The sequence below is a fragment of the Falco naumanni genome, chromosome 3, assembly GCF_017639655.2.
Source record: "Falco naumanni isolate bFalNau1 chromosome 3, bFalNau1.pat, whole genome shotgun sequence".
In the NCBI taxonomy this organism is placed as follows: domain Eukaryota; kingdom Metazoa; phylum Chordata; class Aves; order Falconiformes; family Falconidae; genus Falco; species Falco naumanni.
Window position 1 is genome coordinate 30,803,927 of NC_054056.1, and position 25,407 is coordinate 30,829,333.

General features: G+C 42.1%; 1 protein-coding gene across 1 annotated transcript; it reads left to right on the forward strand.

Annotated features, from left to right (window-relative positions):
- Nucleotides 1-271: 271 nt before the first annotated feature.
- Nucleotides 272-24,717, forward strand: WRNIP1 (WRN helicase interacting protein 1). Its single transcript, XM_040586744.1, has 7 exons — nucleotides 272-871; nucleotides 10,328-10,519; nucleotides 11,555-11,799; nucleotides 17,753-17,982; nucleotides 22,344-22,499; nucleotides 23,392-23,471; nucleotides 23,942-24,717. The coding sequence occupies exons 1-7, from the start codon at nucleotides 329-331 to the stop codon at nucleotides 24,215-24,217; spliced, it is 1,722 nt and encodes a 573-aa protein (XP_040442678.1). The 5' UTR covers nucleotides 272-328; the 3' UTR covers nucleotides 24,218-24,717.
- The last annotated feature ends 690 nt before the right edge of the window (nucleotides 24,718-25,407 follow it).

Consider the following 25,407-nt stretch of genomic DNA (forward strand, 5'->3'; position numbering starts at 1 on the left):
GGTGGGCCAGCTCCTGCCTCTGGGGGATCTGCCCCACAACGTGCTGGGAGCCAGGGGCAGAAGGTGGGCTCCCTCGGGCAGCCTCCCTGCTCCCGCCGGCAGCCTCCGCAGCGCGGGGAGCGCTGAGGGCTCGCTGGGGACGTGGTCCCGCACCGCCCCTCGAAGCCAGCGGGGCGGGAAAGCGGCGCCCGCTTCGCCCCGCTGCTCGGGGCGGGGAGCAGGGCCGGGCGGACTACAGCTCCCGACGGGCTGCGGGCGCCGAGGGCCGGCGGCCCCGCTTCCTGCCTCGGCCTCGCGTCGCCTCACGGGCCGCCCGTGGCGGGAGCCGATGGCGGGCACGGAGGAGCCGCCGGTGCAGTGCCCCGTGTGCCAGCGGGAGCTGCCGGGCGCGCACATCAACGCGCACCTGGACCTGTGCCTGCAGGCCGGGGAGGGTGAGGCGCAGCTGGGCTCGTCGCCCCCCTGCAAACGGCCGTGCCTGGCCGCCGCCGCCCCGGGGAGCCAGGCGGAGAGGGAGCTGAAGGAGGCCCACCTGGCCGCCGCCCCCCCCGTCTCGTCCTTCTTCTACAAGGGCCTCGGCGGCGGGCAGAGCCCAGGAGCCCCCGGCAGGAGGAGCGGGACGGGGCGGGAGGAGGCCGCCGTGAGGCCGGCAGACGGAGGCTCGGTGGCGGGCAGCGGGGCGGCGCTGCGCGGGACGAGCCTGGGGCAGAAGCTGGAGGGGAAGCCCCTGGCCGAGCGGCTACGGCCGGACACGCTGGGGGAGTACGTGGGGCAGGAGCGGGTGCTGGGAGCGCAGACCCTGCTGCGGTCCCTGCTGGAGTCCCACGAAATCCCCTCGCTCATCCTGTGGGGGCCGCCGGGCTGCGGCAAGGTGAGTGCGCCGCCGGGCCCCGCCAGCGCGGCCTGCGGGCGGCTCTGCCACCGCTCCGCTCCCCCGGCCCGGCCCTTTTCCACTTCGCGTGGCTTGCGAGCTGGGCGACCTGGTTTATTTTCCATCTTGCTCTTTTCTTCCTGTCTTATCGGTTTCTTCTCTAATGTCTTTATGTTGGCCGATATGGATTACAAAATCACAACCTGCTTCCTGGATAAAAGTGGTTCACCCCCACCAAAAGTAGGTTCACCTACCTACCCCTTCCCTGCAGCTTGCAGTTCGGTTACGCAAGGCCCTGCTGATTTTGGGGTAATTCAGATTTTGTAAGCTCCAAAGCCATTACCTAAAACACCAGCTAGGTTTTAGGTAATGGCTGAGAAGTTTAAAAACAGCAGCAAAATAGAATCCGCAAAAGTGTTTAGGAAATGGGGTGAGGTACCAGCAGATTACTACAGCAGGGTTTGCTTTAGCCTGCAGATACCTGGCCCCTGACAGAAGGGAGCTGGCGTTGCGACCAGGCGCTTGTCCAGACTTGTCCACCTTCAAACAGACACTCTGAAACTGATGGGGCTTTACAGGATCTGACTACTGCACGTTCTTCTGCCTCTTCTAAGATACCAGAAGCAGATTGTGGTGAAAAGGCGCAGTAACCACAGCACAGCAGTGAAAGAATCCACAGCTGTAGCGAGGGAAGGACCAAATGGTTGCCTCACGTGCAGTCAGGAGGGAATACTCAAAGTTCTCACTTTCATCTTGTCCTTTTCCTCAGTATTGGGAGGGGGATGGGCGGGGGAAAACTAAGCAAGCAAAATACACAATTATCTCTGTCAGTCTAAATTGTGTGCAGTGCTAAGTTTTGTGTATTACATACATAGATAGATGGCTTCGTGCAAGAGCACATTGGGAAATTGGATAGGGAAGATAGTGGCCAATGAATTAATAGTAGCAGAGAAGTTAAGGACAGAACAGCACCTTGCTGTTCTTAGCAAGTCTCCTTTTACTTTCAAGTATGCCATGTGTTGTATTTGGATAATAATGCCAGTTAATCACAGGTAGTAAGGGGCAAGTATGAAAACAATTGATAGATGAATACTGTTAGCAATGATGCAACAAGCTGTTTAGATTAGATAACATGCACCGAAAAGGAAGCAGCTGGTGAATTTAATTGCCACTTCCTTTAAAATAACAAGGTAATATCAGAAAGATCAGAGGAGATGAAGTGAAGAAGGGCTATTTGTAACAACTTGTTAAAGGGGAGGTGGATTGATTGAAGCAAGATGGCTGGAGAGAGGAGTAGAGTCGAATTCTTTAATTATTGAATGAGTTACACATTCAGGGGCCAGGTTTTATATTTATTGATGCACTTCTGCCTTTGGCTTCTTGTTGCCTGTGTCAACAGTGTGTGCTTGCTCTTTCTTGAAGCCTTTTTTCCTTAGAAAAATACACTGTTATAAATACAGTGGTAACAAAGCAAAGGCTGCATACAGTCTCTGAAAATTAGAACTGAATGGGGAGGCCTTTGGGTTGTGATCTGATGAGCCCACCTTTTTCTGGCTGTGGAAATGTTTTTCCTTGAGCTTGTGACAACTTATGCTTGTGTATTAGGTCATCTTTATGAACGTTCTGTGGTACTAAGACTGTCATGGAATAACAGGTGATCTTTTTTTATGCCTGTAATAACGCAGCCTTCACTCTTTTCATGACTCATCTTTCTCACCCACATGCCTTATGTGGAGTTGCATTTAGTAAGCTTGCTTCTCACAGTTTGAATTATGCTGCTAACCAGTCATGTGACTTGCATCAAGACTGCCTTTTGCCCCATCAAGGAATGGTTCCACAATTTATCTGTTTACGCTTTCTTTCTCCAAGTACTTCAGCTGTTGGGTAGCTCCTCTGCTTTCTAGGTTGCTCCTTCTAAGGAAATGGTTTTGAGGCTACATGCTTTGAGCTAGCTCTTGATGGACCATCCATTACTGGCTAAGCCAGAAATTCCTACTGCAAAAAGTTAACTTTTCCCTTCACCTATGCTTGTCAGTATTTGTAGGGTGGTACTGGCGTGTAGTTTCATCTCTGGCTGTCTTCCCCATAAATCACATTGTCTTGTCTCGGATAAATCTCAGGTAAATGGCTGAAAGTTCTGTCCTTTACTTGGATGTTTTTTACTAAATTCCTGTCCTTACAGATTTAACATGCAAGGCAAAATAGTCTCCCTAAAGATGGAAAAAGAAGTCTGTGGTTGCCTGCCTGCCTCATTCACTTACTGTTTGGGTGGTACGAATATAACATGACTAGGAAAACATTTTATGAGGAAGTAACCTGAAACAGGTCGAGGACAAAGAGATGAAAAGGAAGCCTATTTTGCTTTTTATGTCAAGAATCACATAACTTAGTGCTTGAAACTTGAAAGGAGAAATAAGTATTCTGTCTGCCTCGGAACCTGGTTGGACTGATAGTCAAAACCTACTGTTAAGTATAGTCTTTTTCAGTGGGAAAAGTACTAAGAAATAATTGCATGTTATATAGCTTCAAATGTAACAAGCCCACATGCTAAGCTCTTCCCATCAAAGAAAATAGCCTTACATTAGAGGGTAGGTGCTAAAATAGGAGTGCTATGTAGATTCCTCTTCACGCCTCTGCTACCCATGGAATTTGGTTATTGCAACCCATCTATGCCTTTTTCCATTTCTAGAGCCAAATGCCACACTAACCAATGCTTCATTTGAAAAGGGTAGAGCAGGACTAAGTAAAAAAAATAAGATAAAAATAAATGTTGATTTTTTTTTTTTAACTGAAAATGCATGATGTCTTTTACAGTAGCAAAGAGTGAAATTCCAGAGCAACTCGGAAAAGTGGGTTTGTCTCTGCAGTTGCAAAGTAAAAAAAAAAAAAAAAAAAAAAAACAAAAAACCAAAAAAAACAAAACTGTAGATGGAATTAAACCTTGGGTCCAAATTTCAAATTAATTTATGTATTATTTATCAGTTTGGACCTTTATGAGAAGTAGTCGTTCAACAGACTTTTTCTAAGCAAGAAGAGAATAACCTTGTCTATTAAACTGTTATAAATGCAGTATTTCGCAGTCAAGAGTACTTTTGGAGAACTTTTATCATGAAAGTAATAAAGCTAGGTACCTGAGTAAAAATACATGTTCTGCCCAAGTTGATTTCAGCCTCAGTTGTGCTTGAATATTGAAGGAAGCATAATCAAACTTGAAAAGTCAATATCAGGGTACTTCAGTTGTGAGTTTGTTTTCTTTTGAGTTTCCTTCTGTATTGAGTCTTCTTATTTTAAGGCAGTGTGAGCGTTGTGCTTTTGTCATCCTAACTTCTTAGGAAGCCGAGGTACTCTAGGTAAGGCTTTGACTTGGGTATTTTTCACTTTTGTCACTGTTGAGTGTTGAACGCAAGATGTTTTTAAGAAGCTGACCAGACAATAGGCCAGAAGAAGAAACTCTGCCTCAAAGAGATGTCATGTTATTAACTTAGGAGCAGTTAGCATGTTCGTACTGACTATGCAAATTTTTAAAAGCCTGTATGAATCCGAGTGTAATCCGAGTAAACCATACTGTGATTTCTGACACCTTAATGCAGGGATTTAGATTGTTGCTTGTCTGCCATGGGACACCAATTTTAGTAAAGAGTTAGTGGGGACACACAGCGTAACTTGAGCACTGAATAATTTTGCTGCCACAGATATGATTTAAGCCTTATAAACCTGAACATTCTGTATTTAAATACGGTAAACATTCCCTCTTACGTTTGCTGTTTAACAAGAAAAAATGTAGGCAGCAAGTGCCTGCAACCGGCTCCCTAGAAAAGATAAGACAACATTCATGTGTGATTTTTCTTGGGGTCCATATCTGCAATCTAGTAATAAGGTAGAATGTCCCATGTTGATATGAGTGCAAAACATTACAAGCCACAGTTAGTGGTTTTTGAAGTTTCTGTCAAATCTCTACTGAGTTTGTATTGTGTTTCTGGGACTCTCATGTATTTATTTTCTTTGCTTTTATTCAAGACTTTGCTGTAAGACACATTGAAACACAGCAAGTCCAACTTACGTATTTTGCTCCCCACATATTTATTGTCCTTTCCCTCCAGCATTTTCTGTTTTGCTAATTCAAGTGATTACCTAAATGGCTACTTGATTACTTAAGTGTATTTCATCTTCTCTTGTTCATACTGCTTGGGGCCTGATTTGAACTGTTTTAAGTAATGAGTTCTTCTGATTGATTAGCATGATGTTTTTAACTGAAAATGCATGATGTCTTTTACAGTAGCATAGAGTGAAAGTCCAGAGCAACTCTGAAAAGTGGGTTTGTCTCTGCAGTTGCCTGTGAGAAGTCTTCAAATACAGTGTGCTTGATTTTGCTTATGCCAGTCTAAATCAGGAAAAACTTAGGGTAGCTCTCTAGGAAGAGAAAACTGGAAGAGAAAATACAATTGTATTTGTAAAGCCGTTGGAAAATTAGGAGACAAATCTGGATGCAACAAATGGAGGCACAGCACCATTTCAGTAAACATTAGGCAATGACCTTGCATCTGTTTATGCTTGGTCTGACTTGGATTCTGGAAGTGCTGTAAACCACATGCTGTGACTGTTGTGCAGTGACACCTTACTCCTCCAGTAGTCCCACAGTGGGCTATTTGGGGTGTGAGGAACCAAACAAGATGGGTAAGAATAGCATCTGCCCTTATATAAATGCCAACTGCTGCCACTTTTGATTGTGTTTATAGACAGTGTCCCTAGGCCATGTTCATCTGCTGTGATGCAGTGTGGTAGCTTGGGGTCAGCGCAGCGGTGTTGGGTAGGACCCCCCAGCTTTTAAGCTGTATCCCAGGGAATTGCTCCCCTGGCTGGCATCCAAGGATGCTGGCACTGTTGGTGTCTCAGTCAAGGCAGTGAAACAGTGTGGCCTTTCCTGACTGGTTGTCAACCACATTATGGCTCTGCTGCCCTCAAAGAGAGGGTCGAGGGTGAGGAGACGCCTTTGATGGCAACACCATGTAAGCAAAAATATGGAAATCCTGGGCAGAATAAAGGAAGAAGCAAAAATCCAGGGAAGGTCATGGTCAGAGGGCAGCAGAAAAAAGCAGGATGCCAGTTCAGAGCTGTCATAATGTAGTTTAGACCCTACAGGTCTATAGGTGTAGCTAGCCTTGTTGGGCTTGCATTTTGTTTGCACTAGGCTGTCAGCCTTTTGTCATTCCTACCGCAAACATAATTCACACTGTGGTTTGCTCTGGCACAAACCAGCAAGGTCACTTGGTGGGGAAGCCAAGATGCCAACTAGATTATCCCTGCTCAGGAATAATCCATGCTGTGTTGCAGTCTATACGCTAGTGCAGATCTCTGCCAGGTCTGCTTTGGTCACTTAAAGCATGGCCTAGCAGACCATACAACCTTCCAGACTTCTTGGGAGAAGCATTTATGTTGGAACAGCCCATCCAGGTGCAAGGAGAGTTCTTGCAGTGTGTTCCCATAAAGTGTGGTATGCGCGTCAGCTCCTTATGAAAAGGCTGTGAGGCTGGAACAGCACAACTGTGAGCTGTTCTTGCACACCTTGCAGGAGCTCTCTGACATGACACCTGAACACAGTATAGATGCAACCTGAGAGACCATGTCAGTGACTGACATCTACAATGGCTGTTTTGATAAATGTATGCAATTTAAGAATGAATAAGGAAGGTCTCCATGAACATGTAGTCATAGGCAGATCCCTAAACAAGGTCTGCCTGGTCTTCCATATGAGGTAAGAATGACCTTAGGTTTCACAGTCAACATCTTGACTGAAGCTGTCTTGACTATGATGTGACCATATACATTATTCTCTTCCAGATTTTTTCAATTGCACTTTCTGGAGAGTGCTAGGCAGTATCACTGTATATTCTTGGAAGGGGCTTTGGTGAGCTAATGCAGTGGGCATTGTTTAATGGCCTGGTATAAAGGTGCAAAAATTAAAAGACCACCTTACTTCTAAGCGGGTAATGTTACTCATTGAACATCAGCATCAGTAGGACAGGTTTAATTTGTACTTGCTTTTTACAGTTTTCTTCCAGCTGTGGGTATGAGGTTGCTTTGACTAGTGGTGGTGCAGAGAACAGCAAAATAGGTTACACTCAGAGGGAGTTGTGCAGTCAAGGAGAGATATACAGAATATTCTTGTCTCCTAATATGAACATCCAGCTAACCAAACCAGCAAATCTGATTGACATATCTGCTGTGGCAGTGAGAGAAGTGTGGAGCCAGGCAGACTTTGAGGGTTACTTTTATTTCGTCTGTAACATCTAGCCTGGAACAACTGGTAGCATAGTTGCTGGGAGTGGGGTGGTTTGGTTATTTTTTTGTTTGGTTGGTGGATTTTCTTAAGTTTTGGATGGTTGCAGCCTTTGGGAAAGTGTACCATTACTTGGGCTGACATGAAGAAGTTTGCAGGATGTGGAGGAGAGTTTCGGGAGTGATGTGTTCTGTGTGTAATGGATCAAGAAATAAGTGACCACAAGCTTAAGTTGGAAGTGTTATTCATTGGTGTGTAATGGTTCATGAGTTTCTTGGTGGAAATGTTTCTGTGTTCAGAATAGCTCTTTATGATGGCACTTCCTTAGCTTGTCTAAACAGGTAGTCAGTAAAATCTTCCAATTCTCAGCATAAAACTTGGGACAATAGGTATGAGTTTGGACAGTTTGGTGTGATAATGCAAGAGAACTGAGAATGGTTTCTGGAAGGAGCAAGGATATTACACTGAGCTTTGTAAGGTGTCATTTTTAGTGAAGTTAGCAAAAGGTTAGTTTGCAGGATCACTTCTCATTTATATAAATACCGCTTAATTTATGGAAAACAATACTTATGTTCCCTCCCATAAGGAGAAATCATGATCTAAAGAAGCAACACCTGTATAATAAAAGGAGCAGAATATCAACTTGTTTAGATTTCCTCTTGCTGCTCGTAATACTGCTTCTGATACGGATGTATTCATACGTATTAAATTGCAACATCAGTGTTACTATTTTAAAAGACTTTTTTCCTAGTGTGACAATGAAATTACTTCAAAATTTATTTCAGATGATGAAGGGTATTCAGTGTGTTTTCTTCTGCCTTATTCCAGATCAGATTTGTAATTTTCTTCATATCCCTCAGATACAGTGCCCTTGAATTTAGTGAAACTAGAGGCGTGGCATACTAGTTGCAGTTTGTCTGTGCTAGTGCCTTCATACTTAGGCTACCCTGCTTAACTTAAGTCTCCCCTGGGTTATATGTTTCCTAGCTTGTAACCTGATACTAAGAAAGTAACTCTAGCATGTTACTGACTTTTGCTTGAGATGGTAGGAGAAAAAGCAGCATTAAAAAATAGAGCTTATAGGAAATAATAGGCTTTCAGAGGAGTAGGGGAAGTTTGACCTGTATGCGATGGGCAGTTTGACTTGCTAAATGATTGATTGTGCAGAACAGAAGGAAGAGGCCATGAACCTGCCTGTCCATGTCGAGCGCTGCTTTTGAAAGGCAGTGTACGTTATTCTTATTACAACCTTTGTTGACCCAGAATTTGGCAGAGCAGGAGATGTATGTGCTGACTGAGAACTGTGCAGCAGTTTTCAAGTAGATTCTTGGTCTAATACTAACTTTCAAACAATTCTCTTTGTGATTCCACCACCACCCCCACCCCCCCCCCCCCATAAATCAGGAGTAGAAATGTGGAGTCCTGTGCATGTGTTTAAAAAAAAAAATTCTTGTTGCTTTTTTTTAAACAACAAAACTATCTGTGACCTGGTGAATGAGGACCAGGATGCAGTATGAGCTACCGGTTCAAGTGGAGCTACAAGAAAAACAGCCACTTGATTCCATCTCCCCTCACCCCACCCCTTTTGAGAGAAGGAAGAGGTACATTTTTCCTTTTTCATCCTCAGATTTGATGTATTGGGGGTTTCCATGCTTTCAGTATTTTTTTTAAGGCATGGGTACATTCTGAATCCAGGCCCTTTTGTAAGGAAACACCACCTTTGGTTTTATTTTGTTAGCTTAGTTTTGACAATAGTTTTGGTTTTTGTTTTCCTGGATCTTCCTAGTTTCTGTAGGCTTTACTGCAAGCACTTTTCAATGTGTCTTTCCAGTCTTGTCTTCTGCAGCAATACAAGGAGGGAGGGGGCTGGTGCTTTGAGCTCCAGTGGGTGAGAGAGGATCTGACAGGGGATGCAAGTCTTGTATCAGGACATGAAATGACACCTCTTCTGAAGACAATCAGGAAGCCCTTACTAAAAGTGAAGCAAGAGTAAATACTGATACATCCTCCTCTTTCCCATCTTGGGCTGGTTGCCATTTCAGGGACAAGGAGATCCGTTAAAGAGACAGAGCAGTGCTGCAACACCACTGGCAGCCATGTGGCAGGTGGTTGCTTCTGCAGCCTCCCTGCAAGAGGATCAGGTTGGCAGTGCATGCTGCTTTAACCTCAGTACTTGGAAGTATCTTCTGAAGTGGTTTTGTCAGCACCTGTCCCACTCCTCATCTGCTGAGGCTCTCCTGTCTTCAGTCTCCTTGGGCTCCTTCTCTAATAGAAAAGTGACCTGATGGGAAAGTCACCTGATTTTCTCTAGCAATACTTTCAAATAGAGATACACTTGCTTATACTAAGGGCTGCGAAGGAAAGTGTTCAGGTATAGTAAATCTGCCTGGGGGCTAGTACCGTAGGTTGCTTCTGTGCTTTGTAGGCTCAGTGAAATTCTCTATAAATAAATTTGATTTGAATGAGTTGTCTATTAAGGAAAGTAAACCAACATGGCTGCTTACAAAAACCAGCTCCCTAAACCTGAACAGTTTGTTCAGTCAGCTGTCTTTTACTTCACTGGCCCAGGATTTGATTACTGTTGACTATTTAAGGTTAGAGAGTTACATTTTCTTAAGTAACATGTTAATCTTCAGTACTAACATTGTCCTGCTTTTGTAGAGGATGGATTAATTTCATTTTTATGTGCAGTGGAAATAGAAGAGGCTTTAATTAACAACACTGTAGCTTTTTATTTCTTAAATGTGGTTGCACTGTAAACTCTTTTGCAGGTGTCTTGTGGTAGTCCAGCTCTTTATCCATTAACATGCTCTACAAAATAACTGCACAGCAAATTGCAGTCAGGCAGTCTTCTGTGACAGAAATGTATTTAGCGAGGAGTTCTTCAGCGGTAAAGGAGACAGCTGTCATTGCTGGCCTTTTCAGTATTGAGACTGAGTAGGTCTGGTAGGTAAAAGTGCAGGCATTAGAAATGCAGCAGTGGAATTGACAGCTACCTCTAGCAGGAAGTTTTGAAGTCTTCGATGTGCTAGAATAGCATGAACTGAAATACTTCATAAACTGTCAACACTGTCCCTATGTCCAGAATATATAAAGTTTTTTTGTACGCATTTCCTTCAAAGGAGGATTGTTTGTGTCCAAAACAATTTTTACAAAGCTTTCCTCTATTGCTGTTTCAGACTACACTGGCACACATCATAGCCAACAGCAGCAAAAAGAATGGTACGAGGTTTGTGACGCTGTCAGCCACAAGTGCCAAGACAAACGATGTTCGAGATGTCATCAGCCAAGCCCAGAATGAAAAAAGACTCTTCAAGAGAAAAACCATCCTCTTTATTGATGAGATCCATCGTTTCAATAAGTCTCAGCAGGTATTGTACTACACTGCTTTTTGAAAAAAGCCGTTGTCAGCACTTCTGTAAAACTTCCCATTTTGCCTTAAGATGGTAACTTTGGCTTTTTTGATTTTAATGTTTTTAGTAGATGAATATGAGAGAAACATAAAAACTAAATTCTGTAACTCACTTGTGATCAGTGTTTAATTATTATGATTTAAAGATTTAAATAAAAGGCTGAGCTATACTAGTAGTTGACTTATGTGCTTGTATGACATTTTTCTGAAATACTATTTCTGCAAAGTCATGTTAGTAATGTTTGCTGCACAAATCTTCATTTCAGCCTCTACCCTGGAAGTAGCATTCTGCATTACCTTTAAAAAGGTCTGGAATGTGAGTGTGCCTAGGGGGTGTGTGTGTTCTAATGTTGTCCCCTGTTCTCTTCGAGAAAAGAGGAAAATAAAGTATGGCATGGTACTTTGGGATAACACATTGCTACAGCCATCACTGGGCATTTTTTTTTCTTTTTCCTTTCCTAGCTATAGGTTTTTTCTTTAGTCATACCATGGAAAGCTTGAATTCTGTACTACAAGTTACAGTTTTTATATTGAACCATACCGCAATCTTCCTATAGATTTTTGAGCAATCCTATATAATTATGTAGGGAATTGTAGCCCTAAAGGTTGATTCAAAGGGTATTTAGAAGTAGCCTCATTATTTTATATATTTGATTAGGCAATTTTGTGATATTTTATGTTTGCCAAGCAATAAACCAAAGTCACATAAATAAACTAAAAATTTGCATTTTTTGACAGTTAATTTTCAGCTGCTAGGATCATTCTCAGTGCAAGCGTGAGTTATTAAAGTGAACAGCCCCATAACGTGCTGTGCGTATGAGATCAAATCATTTAGATAGCTGAGCAGATGAGCTGCCTTGTCAGTGAGGTTATTTGTCATATCAACAGGGAACCCAAACACTCACAAGATGCGTAAAATGTAGCCTACTCACATGGGATGTTTCAGGTTGTCATTGATCGAGATCAGCTTTTTCTGCTTCCCTCCCATCCTCAGGACACTTTCCTTCCTCACGTCGAGTGTGGGACAGTGACCCTGATAGGAGCGACCACAGAAAATCCTTCCTTCCAAGTCAATGCTGCTCTTCTGAGCCGATGCCGGGTGATTGTCCTGGAGAAGCTCTCGGTTGAAGCAATGGAGGCGATTCTGATGCGGGCCGTCAGGTCCTTAGGGGTCCAGGTTTTGGTCCAGGGCGACCAGCACAGCAGCTCTGCAACTGGCAGCAGCAGTGAGAGCTCAGAGTGAGTACTTTATGGGCTGCAGGGTGTTAACGCACACGGCCTGAGGAATTGACTGCTTGCCAGGGAGAGAATGAAGCAGTTGGGGGGTGGGAAGAGAAACCCTAGCCACTTCTGATAGTAAAGAAAAGAAGTGGCAGCATATGGCAGGGGCAGGGGGGTGACAGGAGAGAGAGAATTCAAAGCACTGGCTGTCTCCATCCAAAACATAATCTCACCGTCTGGATTAGGAGAGAGTTTTATACTTGGATCTGTAGCTCCTGACTCACCCTCCCAGGATATTTAAATCTGTTCTTCTGCTGAGGATTTGCTATGGAAGCCTGAAACTGGTCTTTGTCATGTCCTAATGTGTGTTACTTCTTGCTGTTGGTTGTGAAAGCATCATGTTACTATTAAGTGGTGGATGAGACATCCCCTCTTAAATTAATTAGGAAATGCCCAACAAAAGTTTGTTGTTTTCTGAGAATTTTTTTTTTAAATAAGATCAAGGAGGGTACTTCTATCTCTTGGTCACAGGATAACTGCTGTGGTATGTTTTATGGTATGCTGTCGGGCGAGGGGGCTGTTGCTGTGAGGTGTTAATAGATTGTTTTAAGAGAGACTTTGTTTTTCTTTGTTTCTTGTTGTCCAAGCCAGATAGTCATGTTAAACATTTCAGAGAATTTTGCAAAGACAAGGTCCAGATTTGTCTCTAAGGGATGTTATATGCCTTCTGAAATGGCTAGCAAATAAGAATATTTGGTACTTGGTACTGTGCTGCTTTCATGCAAGTTACTACACTTTCTTTGCGTTGATGCTTGTCTCTACTTCTGCTAATTGACCGCGTATTGATGTAGTAATTGGGCAGGCACTCCATATGAAATAAATAAGAGGGAATCCACTTCGTCCTTTAGTTTTATCACAGAATGCAAGCAGTACAAATTGCTAACCTGAATGCTGAGGTCAGGGCAGAGAAGGGAAGCTATTCCCTTCTTGTTTTTAGGGTACCCTGGCTCATGGTTTTCTGATCTGTAGCTTTTACATGTTGTAGTAATGTGAATTTTAGAAGAGAGGGTAGTACTGCGTGTCAGCCTTAATGTAATGGCACAGCTGTGGTTGTGGCTACACCCTGACTAGGGTACGGAGACTTTCCTTGCTGTATGAGATTAAAGTACATGGCATAGTTTCAGCTGCAGTTGTTTGGGTTTGGGTTTCGCCAGACTCTCTGTATCTATAACCTTCCGTTAGCTATGGATGATTTAAACAGCACAGTGTGGTGCTTCATCAAACTGAAAGAAGTCTGGCAGGCAGAGTGTTAGACAAGCAGTTTCAGAAATCGATCCGTGGAGAGAGAGGGCCCCACTCCAACAGCTAACGTGAGAGCCAGGCATTCAAAAATAAAAACAGGGTTCAGAATTTAGGAGCGTTGGTTGCAGTTGTGTGCTAAGTCTTTCTTCCCTTTCCTGCTGCTGTCTGGTTCTGGTCTGTGGTTGATACGTAGTGTTGCGGATGAGTTTGTTTTTCTGTAAGCCATCCTGTCCTTACTGCGATTCTGGTTTTGGTCTCCTTGTTAATTCCTTCCTTCTTGCTCCACTGTCCATACCATTTCTGCTCCTTCATTTCCTCTCCTGCTGCTGCTCTGCAGGAGCACAGCTGTGTCTCATCTTTTACCTGTTCACCTCCCTGTCTTTTTGAAACAGGGCTGTCATTAGATGCAGACAGGTAACAGTGTTCATGCTGTCTTGAGGAATAAGTGAAAGCCAACAATTATGATTTACGTTTGTTGTTCACTGTACTTAACCTTTGTTCCAGAGTTGGAAAAGGAGCTGTAAGGCAACATGTCCTCAAATATGCAGCATTCCCACTTTGAAAATGCTGCAGAGATCTAGCCAGAAGGCACAAGAGATGAATTTTGGATTTCGTTTCCCATGTGAGTCTCCCTTCCCAAACCACAGAAGTGTAGTATGAAGTCCTGCACGTACTGTGTGGCATCAGTTTATCAGATGCTCTTGGTATCAGATCACTTGACTGACGCAGATGAGATTTTGAAGAAAAGGATGATTCTTTGTGTTCTTTCCTATCACCTTGAGGAATAAGGTGAGGGTTAATCTTCCTTAGTCGCTACAGGCATCCTCTGTGCTCAACGAGAATGCAGCCATCACTTCTGCATCCCACACATGGGCAGCAGTTATCATAAGGAAAGTGTGCTCTACCCTAGTCTGTTTCCTTAAATTTTCTTGGTGTTTTTTTCTTATCTTGCTTCTAGTGTTGCGGCAGTTTTCTGATGAGTTTAGGTCACCTGGCTTCTCCACCCCACTGTAACCTTTTCTTACTGTAAAGCTAAAACAGAAGTAGCAGGAGATGTTACCTACTTTGGTACTTTGGTATCTTTTTCTTTGTTATGTCATCACACTCATAAAACTTCTTTGGCAGTCTTAATATTACTGATTTCCTTTAGGATAAGATCTACTTTGTTTTAGATTTTCATCAGCTTTACTGCCATCAAATTGTGCCTCTTAAAGCCTGCACTAAATTAAGCTGGAAGATGGGGGGATATGAAAGAAAGAAAGATAGTCATGAAAAAGAAAAGCAAGGAGTTGTCAATGTTAAAGATGCTTTATTTTGCTGAAACTTTGCGTGGGCTTTCTGAAGTTTACCCTGTCTCAGTAATAACTACAAACTGTTGCAGGTGTACACTGATAGACTAGACTTGTACTGTGTCAATGATGGAGCAAGTCAAATTCTTCTTTTTGTGGCTTTTTATTTTTACCATTCAAGTGCTGCCTTCAGAGTGGTATCTAATCGAAATCAGATGGTAAACTGGATGGTGGATTAATGTATTTGAAGTTAGGTAGCACAGAAGGCGCACAGCTGAGGGAAATGAAAGGATCCACAGTTTCCTGTTGGCAAGCCCGGACATCATGCGGTTCATCTTGTTAGTGGCTGTATTACAAGTACTGACAGGTTTTGAATTCACTGGTTTGTAAATCACAATGTTGAAGACTGGCTTCCTTTGGGTCTTCAGTGTTCAAGACCTTTTTGAAAACTATTCCCTTTTTAGAACACCCATCCAATTTCCTTGCAGGAAATAGAGTTGCTGAGATGAGAGGCAACATTCAAAGACAATGCTGTAAGGCAGTGAGCAGTGGATATCATGCTGCAGTATTTCAGATGAAGAACTGTATTTGCCTGTAAAAGTGTTTCAGTCTGTCAAGGAGCAAATGTAGTGAGAATAATTGCACTGAGAAAGTAAGAAGTTACTGACTTACGTGTGAAGGAAGCAATGGGTACTTTATCTCATGTTCTGCTCAATTATTTTTAAATCTTTCATCACACAGGTTCTCCTTGCTTGAACTTCCTGATGTTTACTTCTGATATTGCTTACACCCTTGTGTTATTGGATCAAATGCCACAGTGTTGTACAGGTTTTATGGGTAGTTCATCACATGTTTCATGTTGGTTCTTGGCACAAACTGTCTTGACGGTATGGAGATAAGGAGGAATTGGAAGAAGGATTTATTATCCTGTAGCGGTAGTTTTCCATTCCTTTAGCTAATATATCACCGTCAGCTCAGTGAGTGATGGATCCTGGGGTGTCCCTTTTGGCTTGTTTATGTTTTTGTCTCCAAGTATCATGGGTTACAAGGTACCAACATTGAACATTGGCACTGAGTGGGTGTTTGGTGTTAATTTTGGAGGGTAAAAAAAAATGAGATTGCCTATCTGCAAGAGGATCAAGAGCTTGGGAAGAGGTCAGAAAGCATGGAAGTTATTCTGCCTTGCAGTTCTAGGGTGTGCAGAAGTCAAGTAAAGTGGAAAGATGTAGGGTACTTGAGCTTCTGAAGACAGGATGGGCTTAAAATTGTAAAATACAGCAAATGTCTTTTGGAAGCCAAGATATTAAAATAATTGTCATTCTCATTTTGAAATCAGGCTCCTGCCTAGTAAAATTTAAAATCTTAAATACCGTTTTTAAAAATTATTTATTCCTCAGAAAAAATAACTGAGTTCAATCATTCTGAGTATAAAATACTATTTTGAAATACTGAGTGTTAATAGAGCTGAGATTATGGAACAGGGAAGCACTATATTATTTCCAGTCAGTGATTCTCATCAGTACACTATGCAAACAGCTTGATGTGGAAATTTTCTCCATTTATTCTTGTTCTTTATTATGTCCTGTATGCTGTGCTATTGTTGTAGACATGGACTGGATCAGTCTAATACATAATACATTATTTGGAGCAGAATTTCCATTACCAGTATGTTGTAACTTGGATTTCACCATGGAAGTGGACAAGACCTTTGCCTGTAACCAGATTTTCCATAGTTCCTTGTGCATATTTGTTTCAATTCCTGTAATACTAATTGCTTGTATTGAGTCAACAGGGCACTTAAAAGACCTGTAGTGAAACTGAAGAAACAGAAATACAACTCGGCGTTCTTGCCCAGCTTCTAATTAGCAAATAAATGGCAAAAGTGCTCTGAGGTCTCAACTTCGTTTGGGACAGACTGTTCTTGGCTTCTTGCAAGTGTAGTACCTGCCTTTTAGTGCTCTCAGCACTTCCCCTCCACTTGCCATCACTGAGTGGAGTTGTAAGTATTGGTGTGAGGAGGCCTCAAGTGCATGGCGTTCTCTGCAAACAGCAGGCAAAGAGCTTAGTCCACGCAGGTAAAACCTTCTCTTAAGTCTGTCCTGCTGGTGTATCCAAAGTGTTTGCTTAGTGTGCAGCATATTTGGTTTTGTTGCATGTTGATGGAGGTATTAGCAGCAGGATGTCTGTGTGTAGTGCTGGTGGATTTTTAAAAATAGCTTTTGCTTTCTTTGCTGGCTTCTTTCATTGAATATAGAAAAATCTGGTGCCCATCTGTAGTGCTGAGAGGGGAACATTGCTCCCTGATTTTCAAGGGATTTGATGCATGAAGTACTTGACTGAATAAGTCCCTGTGCTGTTACATTCTTCTGCTTCCCTGTTCAAACACAAATATAGTGTTTGAAACACCTTGGAGAAAGTGCAGTTACTTTGGTGTGCCACTGTGTGTGCCTGTTAATTTTTTTTTTTTTCTAACTTGATCAAATACATGAGAAACAAGGAGATAAAAATATGACAAGGTGTGTATGTGTATATAGATAGATCTCTTTTGCCCACAGGATGTGATTCCAGCTGCCTGCTCTCTGCAGCATGGATTATGGCCCTAGAGGACATCTGTCAGCCTTCACTTGCAGTGGTGTGGCTTAAGATTGCAGCACTTCAAGCTTTTCCCTCTGATGTGTGGGCCTGAGAGGGCTGTTGAAGTTTTTCCAGCACCTACTGTCTTTTTTTGTGTGACAAGTGCAAAGTGGGTTTGCGAGGAGGAGGAGGAGGCGAGTAGTGAAGATCAGTGGATACATGTGTCTGGGAACCCTGGCATTGTCTTTTTGTACACCACTGGTAATAACAGTAATAAATCTTTCTGGCGAATGAAGTGCAGGGCTGTTGTGAATCCTTAATTATTTGGCACACAGGAGCTTCATAAGAAATTGCCTCTCATGCCAGTCATTTGGACAACTTCCTACCTTTTCAATTGTCTTTCCACCAAGGAATTTGAAGTGCTAGCTGTGAAATGCTGATGAAGTAAAACCTTGTAAAGTTCAACTGGCTGTGCCAGAATTGTGCTCTGGAAAAAACCCTGACTGTATTTTCCCTTGAACTTAATGAGAGGAGGAAAAATTAAGGGGGTTAAATAGATGAGGGCACCTGCCCTACCTTTTTCATGTGCAATTGTATGTAACATGCATTGCGGCAGGAGGAAGATTGGTCGGATCCCACAGTGTTCTCCCAGGCTCTGCAATGCTTAATCATGACAAAATGAGTTAAGAACAGAACTTAAACTCAGCTGTCTCTCAACAGTATTTGTAAAGAAATGGCATCTCTGGCACAATATGCAAGGAGAGGATAGCGATGGGGGCTAGCAGTTTATGATTATTCTGTTGCAGATTCCCGGTGTACATAGAAGAGAAAGCTCTAAATACCCTAGCCTACCTTTGTGATGGTGATGCAAGAACTGGACTGAATGGACTCCAGTTAGCAGTACAGGCCAGATTAGCAGCGGGGAAGACCACTCCTTTGAATATTACCAAAGGTGGTTCTGCAGATGGCATTCTGATAACAGAAGAGCATGTAAAGGAAGGGCTACAGCGATCTCACATCCTGTATGACCGAGCAGGTAAGTACCTGATGCAGTTCCTGAAATACAACGTTCTCAAGAGCTGCCAGCCTCTGTAATTGCTGTTTCTGCTCCCCATTTCATACCAGCTGCTCTGGTGAAACAGTACTGAAATTTGGCCTAAAAATTACTTTTCCTTTACAGTGTAGCAGGCTCCCCAGAAATCCCTTCTAGAAAGAGTGTCCTCTTGCCACTTAGGAAGTGTAGGTTAGCTGAAAGGACATATTTGCTGCCCTGCGAATAGTTGCGTGGTGAAATTTTTTGTTCTTTAAGGCTATTAGAATATAGTCTTCAAAGAGGGTTGCCATGTAGAGAGGGAGAAGTAATTTGATGAGGAGGTTTGTTCTGGAAGGGTTGGAAGTCTTCCATTGCACTTTACTCCTTTGAAAGTCTTGGAAGTGCTCACATTCACAGCACGTTATGTGAAAACCTAAGCAGTTTGCTTTATTTTTAGAGTTGCTTTTTAAGGTAATGAATTTTGTAGCTTGCTTAGGGCAGGTCACATAAATCTAATTGCATTTAAGGCTTCCTAATGTGATAACTGCACAAATTTGTGATTTGGCAATGTTGGGCATCACAGTAGTTGGCCACTATACCATTGTATGTGAGAGGGTTAAAAATCAGAGAGTGAATGTTACAGGTTAGGTGAATCCCCTTGAATGCATTGTGCTAGTTCTTCAGCAATACTTGAATCACCAGGTAGTATAGTATCAAATATTTATGACAAGCAGTATTGGGAGAACTGATTTTTTTTGTTTGTTTGTTTTGCCACTCTGTCTGATATGCTCAATTAACCGTCACTACTCAAAATGCATGATGAGAGATTTCTCGAGGTTGTTTGTAATGTATGTGCCTGCTTGTAGCCTTCTTACTACAAAGAGGAAATAACGATTTATTGTCAGGAAAAAGTCACCTGGGCAGATACTGATATGATGGCAGCTGAGAAGTTGAGGGTAGGCAGTGGGAGGGAGAAGAAGAAAGTCATGATAAGGAGGAAGCGGAAAATCTGACAGGTTTGCTGTGTGCCATGTATGTCCGTTGTGTGTTTGCTGTCGCCTTGTGGCCACTGTCACACAGAACTCTTGGCTGCATTCATTGCTCCCTGCCCTCCTATGCCTGTTTGCTCTGTTAGAGATGGCACGGAGCGCCTCTTCATGAGGCTTGCATCAAGTCTAGGTAGCATGTGTCAGCTCATTTCTCCATGACAGAAATCCTTCAAGCTCTGTGTAGGGTTGTACTTTTTTTTTTTTTTTTTTGTCAGAGATTTTCAGAGAGGGATGAGAGCAGTGAAAATTCTGGGATTTTTGACTGTATGAATGCCAAAGAGCCTGCCACAGATAGTGTCACAGTAGCAGATTGCCTGAGTGCATGCCTTTACAAAATCTCTGTCTTCTGTGGAGTAATCTGTGTCTCAGCTGACCACTTTTTTCCATAGTAGAGATACCTGTTTGTCCTTTTATGTACAGAGGGCTTCTGGATAGAGGCTACTAAAGCTATTTTTCTAGCATGTTTTAGCTAATACTTTTTGAATCACATTTGTGGTGGTAGAATCTACGATCCTCTAATATGAAGTGCTTCATTCAGCCTTATAAAGTGGAGCGACATGATGCTTTCTCATCATGATAGCAGCAGCATACATTTGAGTGTAGTGTGTTCCTGTAGAAAGCACCAGATAATCGATTAATGTTCAGTGAGAGTTATGTAATTATGGAATTTTGATTTTACATAATTACTTACTTTTGGTCACCTTCCACAAAATTTGCCAAATATGTGTGGTGGGGTGTTCTTTTATGTACTTTCACCAAGTAGTCTAGGAAGGAAATTATTCATAGCCTAGTCATTAGGCTATTGTTCTGATCTGTGTGCAGACATATAAAGACAAGATCCTTGTGCAGATAATCTATGCATTTTAGCTTTTTTTTTTCCTATACATTTTAGGATTTTCTATGCTTTTTAGGAATTTTAGGAATTCTATGCATTTTTTCAGTCCTTTATTGATGAGCAGTTGATGTTTACCTTTGGCTAAGACAGAAAATAATGTGAGATGAGGACTGTGATTTTACTTTTGCCCACTACCTTATAAAGAGGTGCTTAAGAAGTCCAGATATTTATTATGGTCCATGAATGAGGCCTTTTCCCTGTCTTCTACCAATAAGATTTTAAATATTTTAATCAGATTAGCTGGAAAATATTTCATGAGCACATAAAGCAATTTAGGGACATAAATCAACAAGATTTATATATCTGTAAACACCAGACACTAGCATACCCTGTCCTCCACAAAGCCTGTTGTATAGTGTCTTGTTTCACTTCAGAAAGGTGTTTGCCTTTGTGGGAACTGCATAAAGCAAAAGTATTTTGATTCCAAAAGCTCTTTAGAGTTTTGACTTCAAGAGGCATTCGGGATGCAGAACAGCCGTCATAGATAAGCTGGCATGTGTCTGTCTCTCATCTGAATTGAGGAGGGCAAGATCTGTATGTTGGCTAACCAGCCTGAGAGAGCAAATAAAGGTCTGGAAAAAATTCTGTCCAGTTTTTTTAAACTGCTTCTGGTATCTCATATAGCATTTATATAAACTGTATTTTTTAGAAAGAAAAATAAAACCTCTTTGTCCAATGCATGTAACAGTATTTTGCCTTTAATTGAAACTGCATTTTAAAGTACAACTGCACCGTTTTTCTGAAGTCCAAATCTGGTGTGTAAGTATTGTTCTTATGTTAGTGACTTGGTCACCAGAATTAACTTTGTAAGGAAGGAGATAAAGGGATAAAGCTGCCCCCTTTCCCAGCCTTCGTACTCTGAAGTCCCCTGCAGGTATATATCTCTAGTCCCAACCTATCCGCTGGATTCCTTCTGCCTCTCCAGCTGGTGTCCCTGAGTATGACACTTCACATTAGCCCAAACTGTATAAAAACACTCCAGCAAAAAAATCTGGGCGAGTGCAACCTCTGAGATATTTAAAGGCCATCTTCCTTACTTTTAAGAGACCAAGAGACGCCTCTTGCAAGAGGACAACGCGAGTTCAGCTGCTTGGGTTTATTGCTACTGACTCAAATGTTGTGACGGAGCATGGACATGCTGTTTGTGTTGGCACGCACGATGACTGCATACCGCAGGGCTCTTTGTGTGGAGTCCTAGCAAAAATAGCTGTCTGCTGGCCTGCATATGCCAGCAGTGCATGTTGAATTCCCCACAGATCTGCCCTGTGGCGTGAACAGCGGCGCAGGAAGAGGAACCCACTTTCTGACCTGGGAGGTGTAGGTCTTATTGGCTATGAAAGGAGCAATTGCAGCCATATGGGGGCTTTCATTTTCAAACTCATGTGTGCAGTGTTTTATTTTGTAGGGCCTACAAGCAGTTCTGATATGGCCCTCGGGCTGTAAGTCCTTTTAGCCATAGGAAGAAGAGAAATACTAACAGATGGCTGTGCATGCAGCCAGTTGCCTTTATAATACACACCTAGCTGTGAGCCAAGGAATGCCAGGCACTTTAAAAAATAAAAAAGGCAGATTGTGTGGAAAGTTTCGCAACAATATTACAGCAGTGTCGGTTTTTAACATTAAAAAAAATCCTTTTAATTCATTCATTCTTCCGTCTCCTTATTTAGCAGTCTGGCATTTCAGGTTTTGTTGGTGGGGTTTTTTTTGTTTCAGCTGCTTACAGTTTTCAGACCCTTCCAGTAGTGCAAGTGTCCACAACTGAACACAACATTTCTTTGGGGTTTCCTGGGGTTTTGTTCTGTGGTCCTGTTTCCTCCAAATTGTGTAATGTGCCATCATTGAATATCCACAGCAATGTTTCCTTTTTCCCCTATATAATACAGCAAACTCATGTTTGATTTACTGCATGCTTTATCTTCAAGCTATAGTTGATGTGAAATGTCTTTTTCTAAAATAGCACTAGTGTATAGTAGTGGATTTCTCTAATTCTTTTGTTTTCTTAGAGCTGTGGGCATGTCCAAAAGCAACTGTCAGTGGTTTGTACACGCTCAGACTTTACTCTTTGTCAGTTAGGAGATATTTATATAGAGTCTTCTTCCTAACTGCTTAAAACATCTGTAATATTTCTCTTTTGAAGGAAAGGTCATTAGAGTACCAAAACCACATTGTTTACCACCCTCCTTTTTATCTGCAGTTGTTCTGTTATGCTTATGTAGTTAGTGGAATGATCCATGTGGCAAAGCGTGAAGGTGTTGAACAGATTAATGAATGCCCTAATCATCTATACATAAAAAGAACTTGAAAAAGCAGGTTATGTTTACTGGCTGTGATCTAGTAAAATATATTGTGTTCCCTTAAATGCATTTTACTTAATTTCCTCCTAAGAGCTTTGTGTACCACTTCTCCCCCATTCTAAATAGGAGAAGAACATTACAATTGCATCTCTGCCCTGCATAAGTCTATGAGAGGCTCAGATGAAAACGCTTCCCTTTACTGGCTTGCTCGAATGCTTGAAGGTGGTGAGGACCCGCTCTATGTGGCGAGAAGGCTGGTGAGGTTTGCCAGTGAAGATATAGGTCAGTATTTGCAGTATTTCATGTTGGAATATGAAGTTGAATGAAGATCTGCCAGCCTTCTGGTTTCCAGAAATTGGCGCTTGAGGAAAAAAAAAAAAAAAACAACCAAAGCTGCTATATGCAAAATAGGTACAAAATACTGAAATGCTCCACATCCAGCAAAAGCTTTGTGTATGCATACAGAGACCTACCTACATTTGGTGTCATTGTGATGATGATTATCTATTGCAGGAGAAACAAGTATTTTTGAGGTCAGGTTTTGGCAGTGTGTTAATATAGGATTCTTTGAAACTCTGGTGATTGTAGGTCACCAGTAAGCTTGTGTCACAGAGAATGTGTATTTCAGGGATGTCTGGTTTTTTAATGACTCGGGAACATGAATGTCTACCCTGACTTGCAAACCTCAGATTTGATGGCTGGCTCCCTAGTTGTAAGGCATCTTGATTGACTTACCCTAAGTAACAGATGCAACAACATTTTTAGCACATATGTGATGGGTGAAGAGTTATGAGATCTGGGGAAGCTATGCCTGTATAGCGGTATCACCCCATTTCCTTCTTAATTCCAAAAGGTGAGTGAATCATACATGGGCAGCTGCTGCTCAGGCTGCCACCATGTGGCAATAGATTCAGTCTGTAAATCATACCCATGACTTAGACCTTTCATTTGTGGGGGGAAGGAAAAGAAAGGCAGTGGATGGAGGGAGTATATCTTACATTCTGCAAAGTATTGTACCAGAAGTTCCAACATCTGAGAAAGCAACTTTGAAATGTGCATGGATAACCTTCCATCTTACAGGGGGCAGGGTGGGGAAGCAGGGATAAAACAAAAAACCAACCAGTAACCACAGTAAACTGACTTTAACCTGCTTTTATCTGATCCCTTTTTGTAGGGCTGGCAGATCCTCTGGCGTTAACACAAGCAGTTGCTGCTTATCAAGGCTGTCACTTCATTGGAATGCCAGAATGTGAGGTAAAGGCTTCATTAATTCACTGATTTGAAAGTACTACAAACTGTAAAACCTATCTGGAATTATGAAGAGAAACAGAGATTGCAAGGACAAGGCAAATGTAGTTACATGTTCATTCAGCACTCCCCTTCTTTGACAAGTAAGAGAACATCATAGCTCTTAAAATAGATGTAGTTTGAAATAAAATTCACTGCATATTTATTGTTAAAATGTGGTATGTGAACTAACGCCATTTTTCTCTCTGTTATAAATAAAAGAATATATTCTGATCTTCTAAGGTAGCTATTCTTTTCTAGTGGAAATCATGAAGGTCTGTGGTGTTGTTAAGTGATAATGTTCATACTATAGTAGCAGGCAGAGATCAGTTTGGAGACATAATCCCTGTCACGCTACACAAACAATCTGAATAACAGAACTTTCCCCAAAGAGCTTAAAAGAAGTCATTTAACATTTTTCCTTTTCTTGTTTCCAGGTGATTCTAGCACAGTGTGTAGTATACTTTGCCAGAGCACCAAAGTCTATAGAGGTATATAGGGCTTATAGCAATGTCAAAGAATGTCTGAGAATGCACACAGGACCTCTGCCACCTGTTCCGCTGCACCTGAGAAATGCTCCCACAAGGCTCATGAAGAACCTGGGCTATGGTAAAGGCTATAAATATAACCCCATGTACAAGGAACCTGTAGAGCAGGACTATCTACCAGAAGAGCTGAAAGGAACAGACTTCTTCAAGGAACAAAAAACCTAACCAGTCTTGCTGGCAAAAGGTTTTCATTTTATGAATCAAAGCATTTCTACTGGGATAGAAATTCCCCTTACAGTTTCAGCCGTCTGTTACTATGGTTGAAAGTATTAAGCCACTGAGCCTTTCAGTTAGTTTCTTACCCTTCTGGTTATGCTGCTGTTATTCTGAAGGTGTTGTGTAAAGAATTGCTGTTAGGCAATATAGAAATGCAAAAATAAGCTTTATCAATGTAGTGCTGTCACCCCCTGGTTCAAATGAAATGGAGAAAAAATGAGAGACTTGTATTTCTTTTGCTGTGAGACAAGGAATATTACTGTGCTGCTGTTTAAGATCAGTATCTAATTCAGATTTTGAGAATGTTTATTTTCCAGAAAAATAGTAAATTGTATCTCCTCTGCTTAAAATACTGTAAAAAACTGTTAGTGTAATTTTTGCTCTTACCATGTTCCAGAGAAGAATTTTGTACAACAACATTCATTAAACCAATAAAGGTGTTAAAAATAGTGTCTGTGCATTTGTTTAGATATTTTTAGGTCAGCAGTGTGGTTTTGAAAGTTTGAGGTTTCTTTATCATCCCTACTTTCCAGAGCAAGTTTAAAGCATTTTGGAAGTAGAATAGTCATGAAAATAGCTGAATTGTGTTAGTTTCTGAAGTTGTATCATGTAAAATTTTTGTGTGATGGCATTTTGGAATTACTTTTGGAAAGGAGATTCCTGCTAGTGAAACACGTTTGTGTATCTCCAGTTGTGCATCGGGAATTCCATTAGCTTTGAGTTGGAAAGCCGAGAGACAAATTGACAATGGTGTTGTAACAGTTTGGCTTCCCCTTCCTGCTGAAAACATAACCGCATCCAAGATTGCTGTTGACTGAACATTCTAGTAAGTGGAGGGTATGGCCATGGCAGTGCCCCTGATGTTGACAACATTCCTTCACTTAAGCGCTGATTATTTTTCTTCTCCTCAATCCTTCTTAAGTATGCAGTGGTCCAGTGTGCTGAAAAGCCGGCAACTGCTAGAAGCGTGTGTGACTGTGCTAACTAGCAGTTGGGTAGCAGGAGAGGACCGTGTTTGGATAGGATTACAGCAGGTAATTAGCAAGGAAGATTTTCATTACTGAAGTGCTGAGCAGCCACGGGGGCAACTGTCCACACTTGTTAAAGTGCTGTGGAGTAAACTGGCCACCAGTGAGGAG